This window comes from Fusarium oxysporum, chromosome I (assembly GCF_013085055.1).
Source record: "Fusarium oxysporum Fo47 chromosome I, complete sequence".
Lineage (NCBI taxonomy): Eukaryota > Fungi > Ascomycota > Sordariomycetes > Hypocreales > Nectriaceae > Fusarium > Fusarium oxysporum.
Genome location: NC_072840.1, coordinates 4,511,762 through 4,533,287, shown reverse-complemented (window position 1 = coordinate 4,533,287; position 21,526 = coordinate 4,511,762). Strand labels below are relative to the sequence as shown.

Sequence of the window (21,526 nt, the reverse complement as noted above, 5' to 3'; positions counted from 1 at the left end):
AAATTAAATTTTCTTTTCTTCTTCTCTATCATAATGTCATCGGCATTCGTATTAGAGTCTCGGAACAGGCCTTCAATGCTTGTTCAGGTCCATGAGGCCTCTTGCGTGCTCAACGATCGCCTAGAAGAGATTCGGCGCTCATCATTCAAGTTGCCAGCGTTTCCCAAACCGGCGGACACACCAAAGACGAGCGTTACATATCATTTAGCTTCCTCCCGGAGTTGCTTCATTTTGAGCCTGAGCAGATTGGGCTTCGGGCAGCTCACAGTAGACGCATCTTCGCCGTAACGTTCGTAGAATGCTTCACAGCATTCGTAAAGTCGCTTGATTGCAGTTCGGCATTTGGCCTCATTGTAGCCATTGCTGGTAAGACAGTCTTGTAGTGTTTGGGTCAGCATTTTGTCTCCTTCTTTTGTTCTCGTGTCTGGAGGAAATACTTTGAATTGCACACTGCACACGTGTCAGGTCACAGTGGCCACTCTAATATCTTTGGTTTTGGAACTTACTGCACGTGGGTGACAAGCAGGCTTGGCCTCGACATCATCTTTCAGAGCCTATAGTTATATATTAGCATCTCCCAAGCGTTTTACTCTGTCATTTATCGCGAGACGAACCATGGTCGTGTATAATATAACAATTTGCAGTATGTGGTGGTTTTGCGGATCAACGTAGCACCAAGTGAATATCGAATAGGCATACGAATTGTGATAATATAGATGTTTACGCAGATGTCTTGCCTCTCGTGTAATGACACCAAATGTTGGTCTGTGGTAGAAGAAGGGGAGATATGAATGTGGATCAGATAGACAAGACTGATGTCATGCTTCCTTACCTGAGTAGCTAGGTAGCCACTTTTGGCTACCTACCTACTAACCTACTACGTAGGTAGGTAGAGGAGAAACACGTTTCTTTACACCGTAGGTGTTCCAACGTGCAGCCTGATAGGTAAGGTAGGTAAGTACATATAGGCAAGGTACTTAGGGTATGTAGTTACTACAGTTATCTGGAAAGTGGTATCAGCCTGTCTGGCTAGAATTAATACATCCATTATTGTAATATCTGCAATACTACTTAAGTTCTATAACTGAGAATTAGAACATCTTGGCTGCATAAAACTCCAACAGTTAAATAGGTTTGTGATGAGTATACCGAGCTTCCAGCAACCAATTAACGCTACATTTGGGTATAGGGTATGAGGAGTACAGGGGGTTCGACCAAAGCGGTAGATAGCCAATCAAAGACAGTCATTCGTCTCTCGGCCCCCACCTACACGCCCAAAGTTGGGCTCTTTCGCCCGCTTGGCGTTCAAGCGAGTGTTGAACGAAGCGCGAGAGGTAACTGACCTCAGCAGGTAAGTTTAAGGCTGGTTGCCTTCTATCCGTCTATCTTAGTAGGCTCATCACCCACCATAGTCTTTTATACCTCCCACCAACAACAAACTTGATCATCCTTTTTTCCCTCGCACACACACTCTGGCCGCCCGATCTGATTTCTTCTTCAACACGCTCGTAGCTCGCCGCTCTACGTCTCGCCGGCCAAACGCGCATAACGCGATCATCACCCCCACTTGCCCAACTTGACATCAACGACCATCGTGCTAAGGTAATATTCTGATTATTGCGATGTCTTGCCACACTTTCACTCCTGCACTTCATCTCGAGCCACGCGCTGACATTGTTTCGTACTAAGTGCATAGATTCCATCCAGACTAATTCAAAATGTCCAACGAGAACGAAAACGGAACTCCTGGCGAGCAGGCACCCGCCAACTCGGAGCACCTCAACATCAAGGTCACCGACAACAACAACGAGGTCTTCTTCAAGATCAAGCGCACTACAAAGCTTGAGAAGCTTATGGGCGCTTTTTGCGAGCGCCAGGGAAAGGCGACCAGCTCCGTGCGATTTCTTTTCGACGGCACGCGAGTCCAACCCACCGATACACCCGATGCGGTACGTTTTCGCTTTTCTATTGTAGACACGGACTTTTGATATCTATGTTCAAATCGCACCCTACTGCAAACTCTCCGGAGAGACCACACATGCTGACAAGTTACATCACACAGCTCGAGATGCAGGATGGCGATACCCTCGAGGTCCATCAGGAGCAGGTGGGCGGATCTGCACAGTAATAGAGAGGGGAAATTTCGAGGAAGAATTACCAGGAAGAAGATCCCAAAAGAGATGAACACACACGAATGATGTTGAACTGGATTTCGATTAAACCTGGTTGTACTTTTGGCTTTGCGTACATCAGACGAGAGGAAGACTGAAACAACAAGTCGACGAATGATTTACGACAGACAAAACACTACCCAATCAACCCAATCAACCCAGTATCCCTCCATTCCTGCCGTGACTTGTGTGGTAAATTGTATGGTTTTCTTTTCTCTTCCGCAGCAGAGGTACGAACGAGCTGTGTGTTTTGGCCTCATTGAGAATACGGCCGTCCAATCTCGCTCTTAAGGTAGCGTTTACAAAACAACAATGCGTCAGGATCACACAGATATGGGGGAAACAACTTGATACGTATGAAGTAGACGGAACCGAAGCTTGTGTTGGCCATTTAAAGTCAAAATCACGGACTCACAGTTCGCGCCGTGTCTATTTTGCCTTATGGCCAAGATGTTCCAATGAGACAATGTACATGATCAAGTTGAGCGCTGAGTGCGCCGGTCCCCTGGAAGCACTCATGAAGACCAAATCAGAAGCACAAAACAAATCATATGCTGACCGGCAAACCTGAAGGGAAACAGACCAACCGCGAAAGAAACGCATGCAGAAATCAAAACACGCACGCCGAAATTACACACATCATCATCATTACGCTTTGAGTTCCATGGCTCGGCATCCAGTACAGAGCACGATAGTGCCTTCGGGCACATGCTTAGTGAAGATTTGGCCGTCGTCGAAACCGCCCTGACACTCGGCGCATCGGAAGCAATGCTCATGCCACTCTCCGCCTAGCGCTTGGATATACTGTCCGATGACAGCTGTACGGCATTTCCTGCACTTTGGAGCTCGACGTTCGGTGCGCTTCGTCTGGCAGTTGATGCACCACGCATAACCATCCTTCTCAATGTGCGTCATGCCATGTTCGAATGGGTCACCACATTCGGCACAGAAGAAGTGACCGTAATGCCAGTGAGCTCCAAGAGCGACTATGTGTTCACCGAGAATAGGGGTCTGACAGTGCTTGCAACGCGGCGCGAACAGCTCATGCCAATCGAGGTGACAAAAGAACCGTAGACGCTCATCTCCGTCTTCGGCCATCGTTTTGCCCGGCTCCTCTTCGAGTATCTCACCAGCCGCGCGACGTCTGATGCGATCAAGCCGCTCCTGACGAAGGTGATCAGGCTCATGGCTAATCTCCATCGCCTGTAGGTTAGTACCACAAGTATAGCAGCTGAAACACTGCGGATGGAATCGTTCATTGCTTCCCGCTAGGGCCACAAAACGCCCTTCAATGGGCATGCCACATTCATGGCAAATCGTGACGGCTCGCCTATTGCTGCCAGGGGCTGGGGACCAATGACCACGAGGCTTTTGTGCAGAACGGGGTGCTCCCCTGGCAACGGGATTAGGTAGCGGACGGGAGGGTGGATTCGGTTTGTCGTCAGGGGTTATGATTGTAGGAATGCTGCCTCCCTTACCCGGAGCCTCGTCGATAGCAATACCAGGGACGTTGATCGAAGGTACGGAGCCTCTAGGGCTATGGGATGTCTCGTCTACGCAGATCGACGGGATTTTCGTTCCCGTTGGCGCCCTGGGCATCGGCGAACTTTCCTCCGCCACAACGATACCAGGTACCGCCATGGGTTTCTCCGGCTGGGCGAAGGAGGAGGAGGATCTGCTGGGGGTTGCCGGAAGCGACCGGTCTGGGGTGGTATCAGTGGACTCGTCCGGGGCTTTCCAGTTGGCGTCGAAGCTTACAATGGGCCGTCCCGGACTGTCACTGACGGCTGTGGGTTCCGGGAGGTTTGGGCTGCGATCTTTCAAGCGCATACTCGTGGCCGCGCGAATGTCCTGACTCCGAACTTCCATGCCGTTCTTTCTCTCCACCTTGTCATCGACAGAGAGGGAACCGTCGTTGGAGCGGTTTCTTGTATAGAGAGGATTGCGAGAGCGTGTGGGAGGATTGCGGTGTATTTCAACTCGCTCAAGGGGCTTAGTCTTTTCTTCTTCTTCCCGTGGGGGTTCGAAGCGGACTCGGTTTGTAGCTGTCTGAGCTCGGTTGCCAAGCTTCTCGGGTGATGCACGACCAGAAAAGCTCATGTTATTTGAAGTTGAGACTTCAGGTTCTTCCCAAATCTGATCTTCAGAAAAGGGACGCCCGACTTCCCCGCTAATGTTTCTTTTCAGACTTCCCTGGCGTCTCTGCTCTGGAGCCTTGCCTGAACGACCAATGCTGCCATATGTCTTGTTCTTGTGATTTGGCTGTATGCTTGGCTGCCTCTGCTCTAACCCAGGTCGGCTTTCACGTTCGATGCCTTCATCATCTGAAGAACTGCCTGAGCATGATCGCGTACCACCGACACTAGCAGTACGAGCATGGGCGTAGCTATTCTTTCTGAGGTGTGGCTTATAGCGGTAAGGCCCGTCGGGACGGGGGGAAGGTGTGCCATGTTGATGTTGCCAGACAAGCTCAGCAGCTTCATCAAGAGCAGCATTGTATAGACGAGTATCATCCTCAGGAGTCTCCTGAACAGGCGATTTTGTGCTCTTCCTTATGTCCATCTCCTCCATTGCGTCGCGCAATGAGCTTGCTTCTTCCTTCTCCATCCATCTTTGACCTCGTTCCATGTATGTGGCTGAGGGAACAACATCCGATGGCCTCAAAGGATTTGTAGCTGAAGTTGGATAGTAGTCTGGGCTTGTTCTGCTGATGGTAGAGTATCTAGAGGCAAGACTGCCACCAGCAACGCTAGGACTCTTCGAGTCCTTACGGTCAAGAATAGGAGGTGCGCTCTCGGCAGGAGAAGCAAGATCAGGTGTGAATCGGCCCGTACTATGGCGGTGCAAACTTGAGCGGCTAGGAACTGGACGGGCACCAGCTGGTTGAGGTCTTGCACCTCCAGGTCTGGCGACTCGGTTTGACCGAAGACCTGCGAGGTAGGTGGCTATTCAGCAGAGGGACAAATTAGCCAAGGACTTTCGTCACCATACTCAATTCCGTGTGTCATACCGAACTGCTCGTCTGTCATGTAAGAAGGTGACGGAGGAGTCACCTTGCGCTTCGGCTCCATCATCCTCGCTGTGCCTGGCATGTTTGCCAGAAGATGAGGGAAAGAGATTTATGCGGTATGGAGGAAGAATATTCTGTCCGGCAGAGAAAAGGGTTAAAGAGATGGCCAAGACGGTAAATAAGAAGGGTTTTGACAAGGTATAGAGAGTGATGAAGGATAGCTTTACTATGAAGTAGTGAGTGGTCGATAGTTTTAATGGTGGTCGCAAATCGAACCGGCTGGGGTTGACCAGGCAACGCGATGTTAGACGGCTGGTTTGGTTGCGTCAGGGCATCACCACCAGCAACAAAAGCCTCCGTCTAAGTATGAGACAGGAATACGAAAGCTTATGATCTCATTGATTTTTGTTGTTGGAAGCTTTGCAAGGTGCAGGGAGTCAGTATATGGCAGTTCCTATAAATTTCTATAGTGGATAATCGTCCACCGCCATCTGCTAGGTTCTTATGATACAGTAGTTGAAGCGGGGACTGGAGGCTTGATGTGTATTGCTCTCATTTGCTCGAATGCTATCTTAGTAAGGAATTAGAGTCCGTATCAGCCTCAATGTCGTTACATATAAGGCAGTGTGTACGAGAGTCGGCTCCTTAAGTTGTCGAATCCCATACTTACCTACCTAGGTAATTGAGGGAAAGCGTTTTAACCAGTCTCTTTCAATCCTTGGTTCCCTTATCACCCTCTAGCGTCGCTTTTACAGCTGAAGGAGGTGGAGATTCTGTGAAACCAAGGTTCTTGAATTCGTCCCTAGCCATCAAGTTTCTAAAATACCCGTCGCTATTAGCCCGCTTTGTTCCGAGATATTTGTCTACGTGTATGCGTCATAAGTCAAAGAATTATAGGCTCACCTGTCCATTCTGCATGATAGATACGCCTTTGCAAGGTCGCGACATTCTTCGTCATTTAGACCTCGCACCTTTTTCATGCATGAAAGATACTTTGTCATGTACGTCTTGCACTCGCCTGCAGTTGCTTTGGTCAAACTTCTACCATTGAATGTGTTGTTTTGTACAGTCCACTCACCATCATGATCCAGAGGGAAGCTTCCACGCTGTGGTCTGCTCAGAACGACACAACTGTTTAGTGAATTGTTCCCAGTAGACGATGTTAAACTCACGGTGTTGGCTTTGTAGTTGGCAAAGGGCCGGGGCTACCGAAAGTACTCATGATTCCGTGTCCGTACTGGTCTTCTGGCTGATTTCTAGTGCATCTATTGCCATCTTCATGTAGCACAGTAGAAAAGTCAGGCCTTGTGGCGAACCTCGTTAAAGCACCTAGTGTTGGATAAGAACATCCTGTCAGGTGTGGCTGGTGACGTGGCACGGCCTCTGCAACGCAACTCCGGAGTAAATCAGGTGTGAAAGCGGTCAGTAGGGGAGGCACCTCGCAGCCGAGAAACCTCCGGTGGAGCCCGTAAAGCGGCCTAGAGCTAGGCATTACAAGGCCTAAAAAATAGGTGCTAGGTATCCATCCCTACATTACCTTGGCCTGGGGGTGGTTGAACATTATGCAAATACACGTGAATCACCCCAAAAGTGCTCTCGACTCCACTGCGCAAAGCGAAGCAAAGCAAAGCAAAGCCATCCTCAGCCTGAGCCTGAGCCTCCCAGACCGAACCGCATGAACTCCCGGAACTGACGACGGATTTTGAATTTAGCGACAACGCGCGCATTATTCGAAACATCCTCCGTGTCCTTGTGTTTGTCTTGGGTTTCGTGACGGACGCTTTACTTGACTCTACTGTCCTGTCCTGTCCTGTCCTGTCCTGTTGTTTCTGTCATCGGTATATCTCAAACTCGCTCGTCACAAAATCGGACTCTTATCATCATGGCTGCTCTTGGCGAGGATCTGCTCACCACGGTCAACAAGCTGCAAGACTTGGTTTTCAATACCATTGGCAGTGACTCTTTGGATCTCCCTCAGATCGTATGCGGTTTTTGCTACCTGAATTGGTTACTCCAGCACTGACTGACCGTTACTTAGGTTGTTGTCGGTTCCCAATCTGCAGGCAAATCTTCTGTCCTTGAGAATATCGTCGGCCGAGATTTTTTACCGCGCGGAGCCGGCATCTGCACTCGTCGTCCCCTGATCCTTCAGCTCATCAACGTTACCGAAGATGAGAACGCTCCCGACCCTGCAAGCGATCCTTATCGATCCCCCGGTGCTGCTCGCCGTTCCGAGTGGGCAGAGTTCCACCACATCCCCAACCGGAGGTTCAACGATTTTGGCGATGTCAAGCGCGAAATTGAGAACGAGACATCCCGAGTTGCCGGCAACAACAAGGGTATCAATCGACAACCTATCAACCTCAAGATCTACTCTCCTCATGTTCTTAACTTGACTCTGGTGGATCTGCCGGGACTAACCAAGGTGAGTTTCCTGTTCTTTCCACCTCCATGATCTTTAGCTTCGCTTTACCCCTGGACATTACTGATCATAGCCCATCCATAGGTCCCCATTGGCGACCAGCCTACCGATATTGAGAAGCAGACTCGAAACCTTATTTCCGAATATATTGCCAAGCCTAACAGTATTATCCTCGCCGTGTCTCCCGCCAACGTCGATATCGTTAACTCGGAAGCCCTCAAACTCGCCCGCCATGTTGACCCCCTTGGCCGAAGGACTATTGGTGTCTTGACAAAGGTTGACCTCATGGATCATGGCACAAACGCTCTAGATATTCTTTCAGGCCGCGTCTATCCTCTAAAACTTGGTTTTATCGGCGTTGTCAATCGATCGCAGCAGGATATTCAGGGAAACAAGCCTATGGAGGATGCTCTCCAGGCCGAGGCTGACTTTTTCAAGCACCATCCTGCCTATCGTAACATCTCCATTCGATGTGGCACTCACTACCTGGCTAAGACCCTCAACACTACTCTGATGGGTCATATCCGTGAGCGTTTGCCCGACATCAAAGCTCGACTCAACACTCTTATGGGGCAGACGCAACAGGAGTTGGCCAGTTATGGTGACATGCATTTCAGTGGAAAGGAGCACCGTGGCTCTCTCATCCTCCAGCAAATGACGCGCTTCGCCAACTCTTTCATTTCTTCCATTGACGGTACCTCGACCGAGATTTCTACCAAGGAGTTATGTGGCGGCGCTCGTATTTACTACATTTTCAATTCTGTCTTCGGCAGCGCACTTGACACTATCGACCCTACATCCAACCTCTCCGCCCTCGATATCCGGACCGCGATCCGAAACTCTACTGGACCCCGACCCAGTCTTTTTGTGCCGGAGATGGCTTTCGATCTTCTGGTGAAGCCTCAGATCAAGCTTCTGGAAATTCCTAGTCAACGTTGTGTTGAACTTGTGTACGAAGAGCTGATCAAGATTTGCCACACTTGTGGCTCCACCGAGCTTTCACGATATCCCAGACTTCAGGCCAAGCTCATCGAGACAGTCTCAGACTTGCTCCGTGAGCGTCTTGGTCCTGCTTCGTCATATGTCGAATCACTCATCTCTATCCAACGCGCCTATATCAATACTAATCACCCTAACTTCCTTGGCGCAGCCGCCGCCATGAGTAACGTAGTCAGTGCAAAGCAGGAGCGAGAACGGAAAAGGCTGATCCAGGAGGAGCGCGAGCGCCGAGAGAAGCGGCGTCTGCAGGAGCTTGAGGCCGATGGTGATGGCCCTGAAAATGAGGACGGTGTCAGTGGCCCTCTTGATAAGCCTGAAAAGACCAAGTCAGGAAGAACCAAGGCCACGAAGCCTCCTCGAAGCATATCGCCTTCTCTTTCAGTCCGCGAGAACGGAACCTCCAGCCTTGCTGCCACTATGAACGCGACGCATTTAAACGGCACTCTTCGTTCAGCTTCACCTGCTCGACTCAACCAACAGGGACTCGGAGGTGCCCGAGATTCCTTCTTGAACTACTTTTTCGGCAAGGATGGCCAGACCATTGGCGGTCCCCTTCCCAGCCCTGGCGCCATGCCCAATATGCCTAACGGACGACATATCAGCCAAAACTCGGAGACAAGCTTCCCTATTGTGCGTCGGGAGAGGGAGTTTGCCCGGCCATCTACAGCGACAACAATGGCCCCCGAGGATGACTTGTACGATAGAACAGGGAAGAACTACGGCTTGGCATCCCAGATGGTAAGTTCCGAGGATCTACAGGTGCCCGGTCTCCTCTTCTCACACGAAACTAACCCCCACCACCAGGGTGAATCCGCGGAGCCAGCTATGACAGATCGCGAGGCCATGGAGACGGAGCTTATCCGAGCTCTTATCTCTTCCTACTTCAACATTGTTCGCGAGTCCATCGCCGACCAGGTCCCTAAAGCTGTCATGCACCTCCTCGTTAACCACTGTAAGGACGTCGTTCAGAACCGCCTCGTTAGCGAGCTCTACAAGGAATCTCTTTTTGAGGAGCTCCTTTACGAGGATGATGGCGTCAAGAAGGAGCGTGAGAAGTGCGAGCGCCTGCTTCAAACCTACCGTGAGGCCGCTAAGATCATTGGTGAGGTGTTGTAGATTCAGCACTGATTTTGATCTATGGGTTTCTGGCAAATGGTCACCATGCGACAGCGTCCCGTTCAACCTGACAATAATGAAGAAAAGAAAGACCAGTAACAGCCATATACGGATGGAAGGATAGACTCGAAGGAGAAAGGCGGAACATAACTTGGAAACACCAAACAATGTCGATCGCTTTTGGTCACGGGCTCGGGCTCTTGAACCAATCTTGACTGCTCTGCTCCTCAATGGAGCAGAGCAGGAAAAGCAGAATAAAGGAGAGAAACGAGAGAAGAAAAGAGTGTTGTAATTTTGTTCTTTTCATTATCATCGTTTTCCCTCTTATCTTGTACATCACCAACTGGCATTGGAATTGCGGCCAGACTCAGCTTTAGTTTCTGATAATGGCTCTAACGAGAAGACGGGATCGGAATACAAGAGGAGGGCCTGTATGTATGGATGTATGTATGTAAAAAAGCAAACCAAACTCGGCTCGTCGTCCTAGCAGAATACACACAATGTACTACTTTATAATATCTGTCAAATGATGAATACGTTCTCTGAATTGTCTGGGGAAAGGTCCAACTTCAAATGAAGAAAGACATTTTACACACGATGTTGCAGTGATTTGTATATATGGATATGTATACACGAACCGGCACTAGTTAGTTGGTGTCATCTTTCCTCCATTACGACACTGGAGTGCATTGAGTAGATCATCGCTGGTTCCCATGGTCCGCTGGTGCCCCCCCTGTTGCACAAGAAGGATATCGTGGGTTGTCGTTATAATTAGGCATAAGAGCAGGCCGACTCGGAATATGAGGATCTGCTTCATGACTCAAGTTGTAGCCCGAAGGGCCTTGAGCTATTCCTCGTTGAGGGAATATGCTCTGCTCTGGTCGTGGCTGTCTAGTCTCATAGGCATGGTATGGCCTGTCAACCTGTCGTACAGGGCGCCTGATGAAGTAGTCGCCGTCTGGATGATTAACCTCGACGACTTCATATGCATCTGAATGCTCTAGCGGAGGACGAGTACTGTGACGATTATAATAGACATGATCGGAATTAGCTGGAGGATCGAAGTGGCGTTCTGGTGGTGCATATTGAGACCGAGGGCTAAGTTCTCTATAATAGAATTGGTTATGGTTGTTAAACCATGAGGGTGAAGGTCGGGCATGCTCGCCAAACCTTTCAGCGTTGACCGGGCCATATCTGGATTCCTGTGGTAGGGTATTTCGGGCTCTAAGACCTCTTCCAATCTCCCGTCCGGATTCATCTACGTAGATGACCTCCTCTTCAACTATCTGGTGGTTCTGAGCCACATGAGGCTCTTCACGCCCCCTTCTTTCGACCTCCGCGTAGCTGGGTGCTGCAGCGACCGAGGTGGCCACTAACGGATGATGGTCTTGAGGCCGGTCGCCAACCGATGCGCTTCTGTTACGTGGACTAGCTGGTTCTGGGTCCGAATAACGCTGTTCTCGGACGTCACGGTAATCGGATGATTTTTCTTCGCGCCAATGAGCCTTGTTCCGCGGCCCTGTGGGATATGAAACATGATAAGTGGTGACTTCCTGCTCAGTCTCGACCCCGACGTCAACCTTGTTGCTTCTATTATGTGGATCTTGAAACTTTTCGAAGTCCGATGGCGAGTAGTTGCCAAATGTTGAAGCACTATCAGCGGCTTGGGATGCAGGTTTCCCCTGTGTCCTTCTAGCCCCGACCATCTTTCGACCATAAACCTCGCTTGCTGGACGAAGATGCGGTATGTCTGGCTCAGACTCGATATGTGCAGAAAGGCGCAGGTCTAGTCGACTTGATGCTAAGGACTGACTTCCCAGATCCGCATGACCCGGCTGCTGCGTTTGCTCCCTCACATGCCCGACATCACTTTGCTGGCGTTCTTCCCTTGATCGATTGTTTGGCATAGTAGTGAAGATCTGAGCTGGCGCCTGCACTGACACTCGCGGAGGTGGTGTCTTATCGGGTGTTGTTTGCGCAGGCTTCGAAGCATATTTGTCTATGAAGGCTTGTTCGAATGCCCAGGGAAGAGCCTCCTTAACAAGAGTGTACAAGACAGAGTCTCCCCGAGTCTTGATTTCCAGTCCAGCCATTCGCTCGTTTTCAGGCATTTTTATCATTTCTGTTCGCCAATCCATATGTGCTCGTCCTTGGCTCCTTGGCTTTTCGACATGTTCTGATTCAAAATGTCTGGCGAGTTGAGGTACGTGAAATATGTTGTCGTCGTTGCACACCTTGCAAGAAACTCCGTTGAGAGCCCTCAGACTGCGTAATTTCTTATTTTTCGACGTGGCTTCAATGAACAGCGACAACGGTAGGATCTCGCTCTCAGACTCCTCGAACAGTTTGTTAGCATGGTAAATGGCGACGTAAGCCCTAACTGCAGGTGGGATCTTCTTATGATGCCCAACCTTTGACCAGACAGATTGAGTGCTCCTGATGAAACTTTCATGTTGGTATTGATGAGTGCTGTTGGCTGAGGCGATGTTATTGCTATCGTAGTAGTTGGAATATGATACAAACTCGGAAGGGTTAGGAACTGGAACCGGAGGTCTTGTGTAGCTGTTCAATTGTCCTTGAGAGCCATGTGCCATGCCCGAAGAAAACGGTCCTGGGTATGAAGAATATGTTGCAGGGTCGTAATATGTTGTTGTTGAGTAAGATGGACCGTAGGTATGGGCTGAATTTTGCCCGTATACAGATACAGGAGGAATTGGAGGCCTGGAACTGTAAAACGAGAATGGCGGTGCTTCTGCGCCGTAAACAGGCAGAGCATATCCTGCTGGTGTACCAGGTTGAAAGACAGAATAGCTTTGTTGAATTGGAACATTTGACGCGAGTGAGTTGCGTGGCTCGTTGTCATAATAGGCTTTCTCTTTGGCGAGAGGGTCAGGACTAAAAGGAGGCACTTCTGGCCACTCCGCTCTCCAGTGCACGACAACATTACCCAGACTGAGAGCAGCTGTGTGCTTGGCTGCATAGTGTTGAAGCACACCCTCGAATCCAAAGAATTTCAAGACTCCATTCACACCGAGGCAGCTGTTACAAAGAAACAACTCCTTGCGCATAGGTTCGGTACGGGGCTTGACCTTGACATCAAAGACCCACTTCATGTTCTCCAGTGTCAACCGTTGAGTCCAAGGCCCCTCTAGGGGCTCGACAATCGGCTTCTTCCCTGCTGCGATTGTGGCAGCAGTGTCCTTTGCAACTTCGGCATAGAACCTTTTACGAACGTAAAGCAGCACATCTGCGGCATATTGTGGACAATTCTTTCTCTTGACCTTGGCGCCGTTGTTCCATCCTTCGATGATTTCGTCTGCATATTCCGATATGCGCGCTCGAACGGGCCCCTGGATATCATCCCATTCCTGGTCTGTAACTTCTCTTGGTTCCCTAGCGGGCTTTTTATCAGCCTCCATCGTCGGAAGCTTGTCTCCAAGTGTTTGAAGGTTGCTACAACTTTGCTTCTCTCGCAGCTCCGCTTCTACCCTCTGAGCGAGAAGACGGGGCTTCAAGAGTTCCCATGCGTGATCATCAAGCGGCGTGATAAGTTGAAGTGCTGCCTGAAAAGATGGAATATGAGCCAGAACATTCGCAGTCAACGGAGGATCAAGAAGCATGGCTCGATTCTCAATGTCGGTCCGTCTTTGAGCCTTGAGGTGAGCCGCCTCCTCCTTCGTCCGTTTTTGCTGAACTGGGGTGCGTAAGGGGTGGAGGTTAGCCTCCAATTGCACCATTGATCCACGGGTGTCATCTGCAACAGGTGTTTGGCGATGGTGCTCACCGATTGATTGAGCGGGAGCTGATGAAGTCTTACTAAGGGGAGCTGAAATAGCCAGAGGCGTAAATGAGAATGGAGCTTCTGGTTTGGCAGCAGTCTTCGGTGCCTGAAACTGAGCCATCCCACCTGAACCAGCCCATTTTTCCCAACGAGAGGCATCGGCTAGAGCCTGCTTTCCTCGGATCTCTAGACCTTTTATCCACTCTTCGGCAGCAGCAGACCCTAGCGCCTTGACGTTTTCGAATTCCAGCTTGATTTGTTCAACATGCTCCGACCAGAAGAGTTTGGTAACCTGGATGTGTGGCGGCACAGTTCCCGCCTGTATGGCACGGGGATGTATTACATGCATATCGGCATCCACAAGTACCGGAGGAAGACCTGGGAGCAGAACAGAAGGAAATGAAGAAGACAAGAGAAGTTCTAGTTCCTATTGCTGACGTTAGAATTGCATCCGGGGAGAATCCTGGAAACGCCTACCTTGATGCCCTTTTTCTTCAGGCAATTTCCGCAAGCGAAGACACAAAAGGGGAAAATGGGACAGACGTCACTTGGACCTGGACCACGACACCAAGCTTCGTTGTTCGAAGATGGTAGCTTTTTCTGGATCTGCAAACCACAGAGTTGGCAAGACACAGAACAAACGAGACGCCACATCTGAATCTCCGATTTCCCCTTTAGGGGTGCAGGCATGCGCGGCCAAAACAGTCTTCTTGAAGCTTGCCAGATGGCATCTGGCTTCAGTAAAGGAAAGGATGACGGTCTATCATTATAACACACTGGGGAATGAGTGGAAAGGGGGCTAAGAAAGGCATGGAATAGTTTGTTGACAGCCAACAAACGACCCAGGTCTCTGGGTGGTACAAGAGTGAAGATATGTTGCCATATCTGTTCCGGGAGCTGCTTGGCTCGATCCTTCACAAGACTTTGAGCCGGCAGGCCTGGAAGATCGGCTTTGTCAAGCCTAACTTTCTTAGTTTGCTGGACAGCCTTGAAATCTATTGACTGTCGCCTTTTTTTCGAGGGCTGGGAGATGGCATCGAGTAGAGCCGCTGCAGGGTCATAGCTAGAGGCATCTGAGGGCTCATAATCCAGGTCATCAGCCATGTGCACGTCGGCCTCGCTTCTACCATTGGTTGTTGATGCTCCTGGGGTGACGGTTAAACCAGAGGCGCCGGCCCCTTGATTCTCTGGGATAATCATCCCTCATCTGACGTGCTACTGAATAGCAGTGATGAGTAAGAACAGGAGGCACAAAAAGAAACAACTTGTTTGATGGATCATCAAGCATGTGGAGTGAAAAGGATGGTCAACACTTGTCTGCGTGAATGGTAAGGAGCAAGGGGGAAAGCTATCGCGCTGCAATCTAGTGTAAGCAATGAGGATCGGACGCTCAAACGTCGCCTGCTTTTCTGTACAGACCAAACGTTGCTCGTAATGCGGCGTGAAGTAAATTCACGGAGTTGTCTTGAATTGGGGAGCGATACCTTAGAGAAGGGAGCAGGAGCCAAAAGTTCTGAACTTATCGATAACAGTGTTGGTCGGGGGGCCCACTTTGATTATGACATAAGCATGGAACGAGTTGGTGATTAATAATATATTTGTGAGACTTCAAAGAATCCAATTTAGGGCCCCATCACTGGGGTATTTGAATAAGTAGAGTTGCTTGATTTTACATTTCATTTGTTGCCCATCATAACATCACAGCACAAGACCAACTGTTTTATCTGATATTGCTGCAGCATCATTGCATGTTGGCATCTCTGCCACCTCCTTGTCCAGGCGCTTGTGACGTGCTTCCACTACGACCACCCAACGAAGAGGTCTGTCCCGGGGATGACTGGTCTCCTCCAGCGCCGTATATCTGAAAACTCTGGTCTGCTCCCCAATTGGCCATCTGCGTATAGTTTTCGAAGGCGTTCTATTCGAAGTTAGAAATGGGTACAAGTGATCTCTTGACGGAAACGCTTCTTACCCAGTCAAAATTCGCGCCCATATCCATACCCGCGTTAGTGTTAGCTCCCAGGTTGCTGAACATGGAGGAGAAAGGAGAAGCTGGACCAGCCCCAGCGAATCCATCGGTTTGAAAATCAAGTCCTTCAGACCCAGGCATGCCAAAGTCCATACCCATGAAGGCGGCCGGGTTAGGCGTCGAAAAGGGGTTGGCCGTCGCATTGAAATCGGGTAAGCTGCTTGGTGAGACGAAACCCGGGGCCATAGCCGGCGAAACATCAGTCCCAACACCTTGCGTCAGGCCTGGCATTGGCGATGGAACGCCCGGCATTTCTGAGCTGATCGAGGCAGGGTCCTTGATCTTATCTAGCATGATATCAATGACCTTGGCCGCCTTGAATGCTTCCATCGAGGTATCTGCAAGTGTGTTCCAAATTTCTCTCGCTGTTTCTAAACTGCCAATCATTTTGGATCGTTGGTCATCGTTCCAAGTTGAAGCACCCTCATCGTCTTGGGGAACTGAAGACTGCGCGGCAATGTTGTCAAAATGGAGATCAAGAATGATCAGCATTGCAGGCAACGTAAAGTCTTTGGTAGCAATCGACTTCACAAACCAACTGACTGAGCGCAGCCTTCCGTTGGATTGTGATTCTCGGTACAATACTGCCAGATGATCGAGTGCGGTCAACGATGCTTCAATTGCAGCTCTCCGAGAGTGTGCATATCTTGCGCTCTGCCTCGCCCTAGGAAGGTATTTGCGGTGAAGCAAGCATAAAATCTTCTGGTATAAAATATCGACATTGAACCTGGCGATGATCAAAGTCACTGGATCATGGGACCCTTCTAATGTCGTTAACTTTAAATGCGGCGGTAGTTCTTGCATGATCTGTCGTAGTTTGGCATCAAAGCGAATAATCTCGTCGTAAGGCACATGCTTGCCAACTTGTCCTGTAGCCTGGAGGATGTTTCCTAACTCAAAACATAATCTTGACTTGGCAATCATGTAGGCGATGGGAGTAGCGACAGTCGATGGCCGAGAAGGGGGCAGCTCCTTGATGCTGGGATTGAACTCATCATCAAATATGTTATTGGGGAGTTGGGTGTCGCAATCATTTTCGTAGATCATGCTGGGTAGAGAAACCTGATGTGAGAAGATAACATCCGACATTCGTACGAGGGCCCACGTCCGCCGTCTCATTTCCTAAGCATGATCAGCAAATCGATGTTAGCAGCATGCCGACGTGCAGCTTACAGCTTGAAATGGTGTAATTGACGGAAACCATTTGGCGTCTCGGTGGTAACCCATTCGATACGCGATTCGAACAATTAGAGACACGATTAACCACAACCCTAAATCAGCATCCCATCGAGACGAATATTCTCCAAATACATAGAGTATCATAGTCTCAACCGTATATTCGTTAGGTTTTGTATAGTCTGATTTAATCAGGCATTGTACCGTGCGTAACCGGTATTCATTTGCAAGCTCAAGGGTTCGCCCTCTCCACTCAGGAGGTTCGTCGCCCACTTTATGGTAACTCAGCATTGCTAGACAGAGAACCGAGTAGAGCATACCAAGCCACATAATGGGCGTCTTGTTAGGATCTTGCCAGTGGTCTTTCAGCTGCTGTTGAAATGTTGGTCCATGAATGATGTTGACAGCATTATCCATGGAGTTGAAGTATCGACTGCAGAGCGTCAAAACAGCAGACTTCGGGGGAAGCTCTGCTCTTATTTCAATCTCGGATGCAGGGAGTGCTCCTAGCAGGAGTGTCGGCCCCTCTCTTGCAGCCATAGGTTTTGAAGATTTGACTCGCTCATAACTTGTTTCTAACTCCTTCTTGTGAGATGTGAAGTAGTTTTTCACCTCAGATATATCGGCAAGGAGGGTATGCCAATGTTCCTGGCCAACATACAGCGACTTGCCTTTGTCCGTGTCCACTTTAAGAAAACCCAAAGACGTGGCCAGTCCCTCCTCTTCGTCACTGTTTTCCTCCTCATCATATGCCATTGCATTGTCGTCTCCTTTTCCAGCCTTCGCGGAAGATCCGCTGTCCGTGGTGGATTGTGTTGTCGCTGCTCCAGCGGCTGCGGCGGATGCAGCATCTACATTAGCACCTCCGTGCATAAGGGATAAAACTAAGCCTTCTAAACGGTCAATACGATTCTGCATGTCATCAGGACTCGAGTCTCCTTGACTTTGATTCTTTTTGCGTGTAACCGGCGTGGCGTAAGAGCATGAGGTGGTCCCCATACCCTCGCGCTTCGTACAGTTGCTGCAAGGATGACTTCTGTCACATTTTCTGACGGATATCAGTAATGATGAGGAGTTGAGGTGTCATTTAAACTCACAACCTACGGACGATGTTAGTAAATATTGATGCAATGCTCTAAGGGGTAACATACTTGCGTGTCCTACAAGGATAGCAGCTTAGAGGCACGCGATTCCTCTTCCTCACAACGCGGAACTGTTCCTCGGGAGAGCGGGCTCCCTGAGACGAGTTGGTCGAAGGAGGAGTTGGGGTCATTGTGACAAGGGGAAGGAAACGGACGGGACGTTTCAACAGATGGGATGAGGGATCCGACTCCAATGCTGACAGACGATGGTGAGACAAGAGTTGGTCAGCGCCAGGGGAAACCCCATCAATATATTGAGTCTTGAGCGGTTGGCGGAACCCAAAAGAGCTTGATATGAATAATGCAGCGCCCTTCCAGAATACTGCTGCAACTACGGCAATCTGGTCAACAGAAGACTTGTCTGACCAACCGGGAAATGCGGCTCCACGAGTCAACCCGCCTGGTGAGCCAATGTCGATGTCGCAACACAGTTGCGCAGGATAATGGAACCGTTTCGCCCCAAACGGTCTCCAGGAACCTAGAGGTGGCGTTGATCAAGTCCGACACGTCCGCACGCCCTTAGGTCTGCGGCAGCAGCGAATTAACACGGTACAGCACAGCCTCCCACTTGAGGCACCGCACAGTGTGATACGGTGGAGGTGAAAGGGCGGATGGTGATAATCCGTGGAGATATCGGGGGCCAGGGGCACCCAAAGTTGCGGTCTGCTGGAGATGTGTGACGGGGAATTCAAATCTAAGCAATGGGATTTTGCAGGTCACTCGCTATAGTTGATGACCGAGATTGTAGCGATAGCGAGGTCGCGATCCCGTCAGGGAGGAAGAAGACGGGAACGGGAGGCGAAGATAGCGAGGAGACGGCCCAAAAGAAGACGCCTGAGCTCAAGCTACCTATAGAGCGTTACAGATGGATTCCAACTCCAGACAGAATGAAATGGATGGAGAATGGCGGGATGTTTTTTTGTCGAGTCGAAATTACCCAGTCAGCTCAGTCAGCAGAGGTACAGAGGCTGTGAGGGCAGATGACGCAGGATATCCAACCAAAGGATCAATGAGATGATTGAAGCTGATCATGGAGGTGTCGGTACCTCCGGTGCCTTGCTTCAAATAAGGAGAGAAACGAGAAGATCTCTAAAAAGGGTGGAAAGGAAAAGGGCTAGATCTGAATCCAATTTTTGGTCTCCAGAATGTCCCGTCAGCATCAGCCTTATTAAACCGCCCGGCAGCCTGGGAATGAGGAACAAACGAACTAGGCACCGCAGTCAAGTCAAGGAACGCGTGTGCATCCCAGCATCGATGTTAGATGCAAGATGGTGGGGTTGTTTTACATTCACAGAGACAAGGGTATTTCTTGTCTTCGTTCCTCGATTTAAAAGAGCCTTTGTGATACCTCTGCTGTCTTGCACGTGTCTTTCCTGTAGGAAACATCCATCCCAGTGCTCTCTGCAATTGGCATAGTTACCTGGGCCTCTTTTTTATTAGTTTCTTTAACGTGATGGCTGAAGTCAGCCAGGTGCAGTAAACTCATCACTTAACGGGCGTTACGGCAACTATCTCAATCAAACGAACCACAATCTGCTAAAAAGAGTCAAAGTCACAAATCTTACTTGCCTAGCCTGTGAGTCATTCTCGTTCATCGGATTCGACATCTGCTGTATGGATGCTCGGATTTCGGAGCCGGCCCATGTTTATCACCGATATTTGTCACTAAACTCCATCACACCACACTCTTCGCTCTGTATCTGAGGCCTTCTATAACCAATTGCCTGACTTACAGTACTACTAAGGACACTATGTCGATCCCATCACTATAGTACGTTATGCAAATCGAACATTGGGACCCAGCGGTAAATCCATCGCCTTTGGCAAATTACAATGTGTCTGCAGCTAAGATCGCATAGAAATGGTGATATTTACATTTCTCTCCACGCTTTACTATTCCTATAGATATTGTGAACCTCTTCCCATCCAGCTTCAAGCATAAGCTGATATGAACGATTAAAAGTATTCGGGAACACATGGTCCAGCCTAACCATTCAGTGAGCCATTAGTTGCATGATAGGTTCGACAAGAGCTCATCAGCGCGGCTTTACATGGCCACAGTATTCTTGGATAAAGTCCCTGCGCCTTAGCTTTCAACCTCCTGGGACTTCAGGACTTCTTGGCCTCGTTTTCTCTCTTCAATTTGCCACTTGTCAAACCACCAGCCGGAATGTTTGATATTGCATTGCCGGATACTATCACTCAAAAGGTTGAGTTTCACCAGGGCCAGGCAATACAATATTCAGCAGTACGCGCCAGGCTATTGTCACGCCTTCTAAACATAAATGCGTCATGAGTTTCGTAACGTATGTATTCCGCCTCAAACAGCTGCGGGAGCGCTGACGCTGTACTTGGTAAGGAACTCGGCGTCATTGGCCATTTCCTCCTTGACCTATGGAATTGTCAGCATTAGTCAAAGCGAAAATGCGAGTGCGGCTTACAATATCCAGTCCACCAACAAGCTCGCCATCGATCCAGAGCTGCGGGTATGTTGGCCAGTCCGCAAATTCCTTGAGCCCCTGTCTAACTTCGTCGTCGGCGAGGATGTTGAAGAAACCATACTTGACCGAGTTGTCGCGAAGTAGTCCAACCAATTGTCTGGAGAAGCCGCATTGAGGAGAGCTAGGTGTGCCTTTCATGAAGAGCATGACGGGTGCAGCCTTCACGAGGTCCCCAAGACGCTTGAAGAGCTCCTCCTTCTTCTTCTCGGGATCTTGCTCCTCGGCTTCGGCATCGTTGGTGTCGATACCGTTTTGTGCGCTTGCCTCTGCATTCTGACCAGATTGCTTTGCCTGTGTCTCGATCGCTGTGCGCACCTTCACGGCACTACTGCCACTCACAGTCTCGACAACTTGGCCGTTCCTTAAAAGGACAAGGAAAGGGACAGCAGTGACATCGTACGTCTCGCTGAGGTCGCTCAGATCCTCTGCGTTGATGGAAACCCACTTTGTGGTAGGAGGTTCGGTGACTGGATATTCGGAAGCGAGGGTCGACAGGACGGTGGCCATTTGCGCGCATGGTGCGGCCCACGGCGCATGGAACGATGCAACGACGAGGGTAGTGGAAGGGACAGAACTGAGCAGCTGCTCCCACTCGGGGATACTGGTAATTTCCGTGATGGTAGACATTTTGGTGGTGGTGAGATGGATGCGTCAGGGTTTCGATCTGATAAGAGAGAGAAAGAAACAAGTCGGAGTCGAATTAGTTTAAGACAGTCCAGTCAGTAGCAACTCATTAATCTCCACGGAATTGGGGGGGCAAATGTTCACTTTGGCGGGGTACAAATACTGGTATCCAATGACAGGCAAGGTGTAGGAAAAAGAGGGAAAGGCAATTCTCTTTGTAAGAGCACGGCACTTAGGATTTGGGAATATGACTCTACGTCGAGTGAAAACTCCAATAAAGCTTAGAACACATAAATTCATGCTTGTGTGAAAATTACTTGCACTTATTATCATCAAAGAAAATCAGTGTCTATCAGTTTTCACAAACCCAAAGGGGCAGTCGTATACAGAGAGAGGAGGGGCAACAGATTGTGCAAATAGGAAAATGTCCTTGCGTCATTTCCTTTGGCTTGTATCTTTATGTCTGGCGGATAATATCAGCCCTCCGCTGCCGGAGCCGGGTACTTGCATATAGCCCTGCTAGATGCATTCTGATGTGTAATGCTGACATTGACA

The 21,526-nt window shown here is 49.6% G+C and overlaps 8 protein-coding genes across 8 annotated transcripts; 2 read left to right on the top strand and 6 right to left on the bottom strand.

Annotated features, from left to right (window-relative positions):
* Positions 1 to 13: 13 nt before the first annotated feature.
* Positions 14 to 753, bottom strand: FOBCDRAFT_212715 (uncharacterized protein). Its single transcript, XM_054702910.2, has 4 exons — positions 615 to 753; positions 507 to 554; positions 438 to 450; positions 14 to 376 (listed from the first exon to the last, which is right to left on the bottom strand). Exons 1-4 carry the CDS (start codon positions 615 to 617, stop codon positions 201 to 203), a joined length of 240 nt encoding a protein of 79 aa, XP_054558885.1. The 5' UTR covers positions 618 to 753; the 3' UTR covers positions 14 to 200.
* Positions 754 to 1,386: 633 nt separating this feature from the next.
* FOBCDRAFT_7201 (SUMO family protein SMT3) lies at positions 1,387 to 2,350 on the top strand. The gene is made up of 3 exons (XM_031182886.3): positions 1,387 to 1,602; positions 1,697 to 1,949; positions 2,063 to 2,350. Exons 2-3 carry the CDS (start codon positions 1,719 to 1,721, stop codon positions 2,126 to 2,128), a joined length of 297 nt encoding a protein of 98 aa, XP_031043654.1. The 5' UTR covers positions 1,387 to 1,602; positions 1,697 to 1,718; the 3' UTR covers positions 2,129 to 2,350.
* A 448-nt stretch (positions 2,351 to 2,798) lies between these two features.
* On the bottom strand, positions 2,799 to 5,263 carry FOBCDRAFT_284331 (uncharacterized protein; the record flags this gene model as incomplete). The annotated part of the gene is made up of 2 exons (XM_059611656.1): positions 2,799 to 5,101; positions 5,182 to 5,263. The coding sequence occupies 2 exons, from the start codon at positions 5,261 to 5,263 to the stop codon at positions 2,820 to 2,822; spliced, it is 2,364 nt and encodes a 787-aa protein (XP_059466611.1). The 3' UTR covers positions 2,799 to 2,819.
* A 441-nt stretch (positions 5,264 to 5,704) lies between these two features.
* FOBCDRAFT_7183 (uncharacterized protein) lies at positions 5,705 to 6,471 on the bottom strand. Its single transcript, XM_059612253.1, has 4 exons — positions 6,354 to 6,471; positions 6,260 to 6,294; positions 6,085 to 6,199; positions 5,705 to 5,998 (listed from the first exon to the last, which is right to left on the bottom strand). The coding sequence occupies exons 1-4, from the start codon at positions 6,401 to 6,403 to the stop codon at positions 5,893 to 5,895; spliced, it is 306 nt and encodes a 101-aa protein (XP_059463906.1). The 5' UTR covers positions 6,404 to 6,471; the 3' UTR covers positions 5,705 to 5,892.
* Positions 6,472 to 6,783: 312 nt separating this feature from the next.
* On the top strand, positions 6,784 to 9,914 carry FOBCDRAFT_7177 (Dynamin central region-domain-containing protein). The gene is made up of 4 exons (XM_059612252.1): positions 6,784 to 7,162; positions 7,220 to 7,606; positions 7,688 to 9,340; positions 9,407 to 9,914. Exons 1-4 carry the CDS (start codon positions 7,064 to 7,066, stop codon positions 9,716 to 9,718), a joined length of 2,451 nt encoding a protein of 816 aa, XP_059463905.1. The 5' UTR covers positions 6,784 to 7,063; the 3' UTR covers positions 9,719 to 9,914.
* Positions 9,915 to 10,332: 418 nt separating this feature from the next.
* Positions 10,333 to 14,687, bottom strand: FOBCDRAFT_284324 (uncharacterized protein). Its single transcript, XM_031182882.3, has 2 exons — positions 13,977 to 14,687; positions 10,333 to 13,926 (listed from the first exon to the last, which is right to left on the bottom strand). Exons 1-2 carry the CDS (start codon positions 14,601 to 14,603, stop codon positions 10,417 to 10,419), a joined length of 4,137 nt encoding a protein of 1,378 aa, XP_031043650.3. The 5' UTR covers positions 14,604 to 14,687; the 3' UTR covers positions 10,333 to 10,416.
* A 553-nt stretch (positions 14,688 to 15,240) lies between these two features.
* Positions 15,241 to 18,458, bottom strand: FOBCDRAFT_284310 (fungal-specific transcription factor domain-containing protein; the record flags this gene model as incomplete). The annotated part of the gene is made up of 5 exons (XM_059611655.1): positions 17,856 to 18,458; positions 17,802 to 17,804; positions 16,702 to 17,752; positions 15,472 to 16,650; positions 15,241 to 15,417 (listed from the first exon to the last, which is right to left on the bottom strand). Exons 1-5 carry the CDS (start codon positions 17,975 to 17,977, stop codon positions 15,241 to 15,243), a joined length of 2,532 nt encoding a protein of 843 aa, XP_059463904.1. The 5' UTR covers positions 17,978 to 18,458.
* A 1,637-nt stretch (positions 18,459 to 20,095) lies between these two features.
* On the bottom strand, positions 20,096 to 21,061 carry FOBCDRAFT_7135 (thioredoxin-like protein). The gene is made up of 2 exons (XM_031182879.3): positions 20,288 to 21,061; positions 20,096 to 20,238 (listed from the first exon to the last, which is right to left on the bottom strand). Exons 1-2 carry the CDS (start codon positions 20,972 to 20,974, stop codon positions 20,167 to 20,169), a joined length of 759 nt encoding a protein of 252 aa, XP_031043647.2. The 5' UTR covers positions 20,975 to 21,061; the 3' UTR covers positions 20,096 to 20,166.
* Between the last annotated feature and the right edge of the window lie 465 nt (positions 21,062 to 21,526).

Bases quoted from the DNA above. Each gene is read 5' to 3' on its own strand.
- FOBCDRAFT_7201 (XM_031182886.3), top strand. From the start codon at position 1,719: ATGTCCAACGAGAACGAAAACGGAACTCCTGGCGAGCAGGCACCCGCC. The intron at 1,950-2,062 runs GTACGTTTTCGC...TACATCACACAG, and splicing joins CCACCGATACACCCGATGCG to CTCGAGATGCAGGATGGCGA.
- FOBCDRAFT_284324 (XM_031182882.3), bottom strand. From the start codon at position 14,603: ATGGCTGATGACCTGGATTATGAGCCCTCAGATGCCTCTAGCTATGAC. The intron at 13,927-13,976 runs GTAGGCGTTTCC...CGTCAGCAATAG, and splicing joins TGAAGAAAAAGGGCATCAAG to GAACTAGAACTTCTCTTGTC.
- FOBCDRAFT_7183 (XM_059612253.1), bottom strand. From the start codon at position 6,403: ATGAGTACTTTCGGTAGCCCCGGCCCTTTGCCAACTACAAAGCCAACA. The intron at 6,295-6,353 runs GTGAGTTTAACA...CGTTCTGAGCAG, and splicing joins CCAACTACAAAGCCAACACC to ACCACAGCGTGGAAGCTTCC. The intron at 5,999-6,084 runs GTGAGCCTATAA...CGGGTATTTTAG, and splicing joins CTATCATGCAGAATGGACAG to AAACTTGATGGCTAGGGACG.
- FOBCDRAFT_7135 (XM_031182879.3), bottom strand. From the start codon at position 20,974: ATGTCTACCATCACGGAAATTACCAGTATCCCCGAGTGGGAGCAGCTG. The intron at 20,239-20,287 runs GTAAGCCGCACT...ACAATTCCATAG, and splicing joins TTGTTGGTGGACTGGATATT to GTCAAGGAGGAAATGGCCAA.
- FOBCDRAFT_7177 (XM_059612252.1), top strand. From the start codon at position 7,064: ATGGCTGCTCTTGGCGAGGATCTGCTCACCACGGTCAACAAGCTGCAA. The intron at 7,607-7,687 runs GTGAGTTTCCTG...GCCCATCCATAG, and splicing joins ATCTGCCGGGACTAACCAAG to GTCCCCATTGGCGACCAGCC. The intron at 9,341-9,406 runs GTAAGTTCCGAG...CCCCACCACCAG, and splicing joins ACGGCTTGGCATCCCAGATG to GGTGAATCCGCGGAGCCAGC.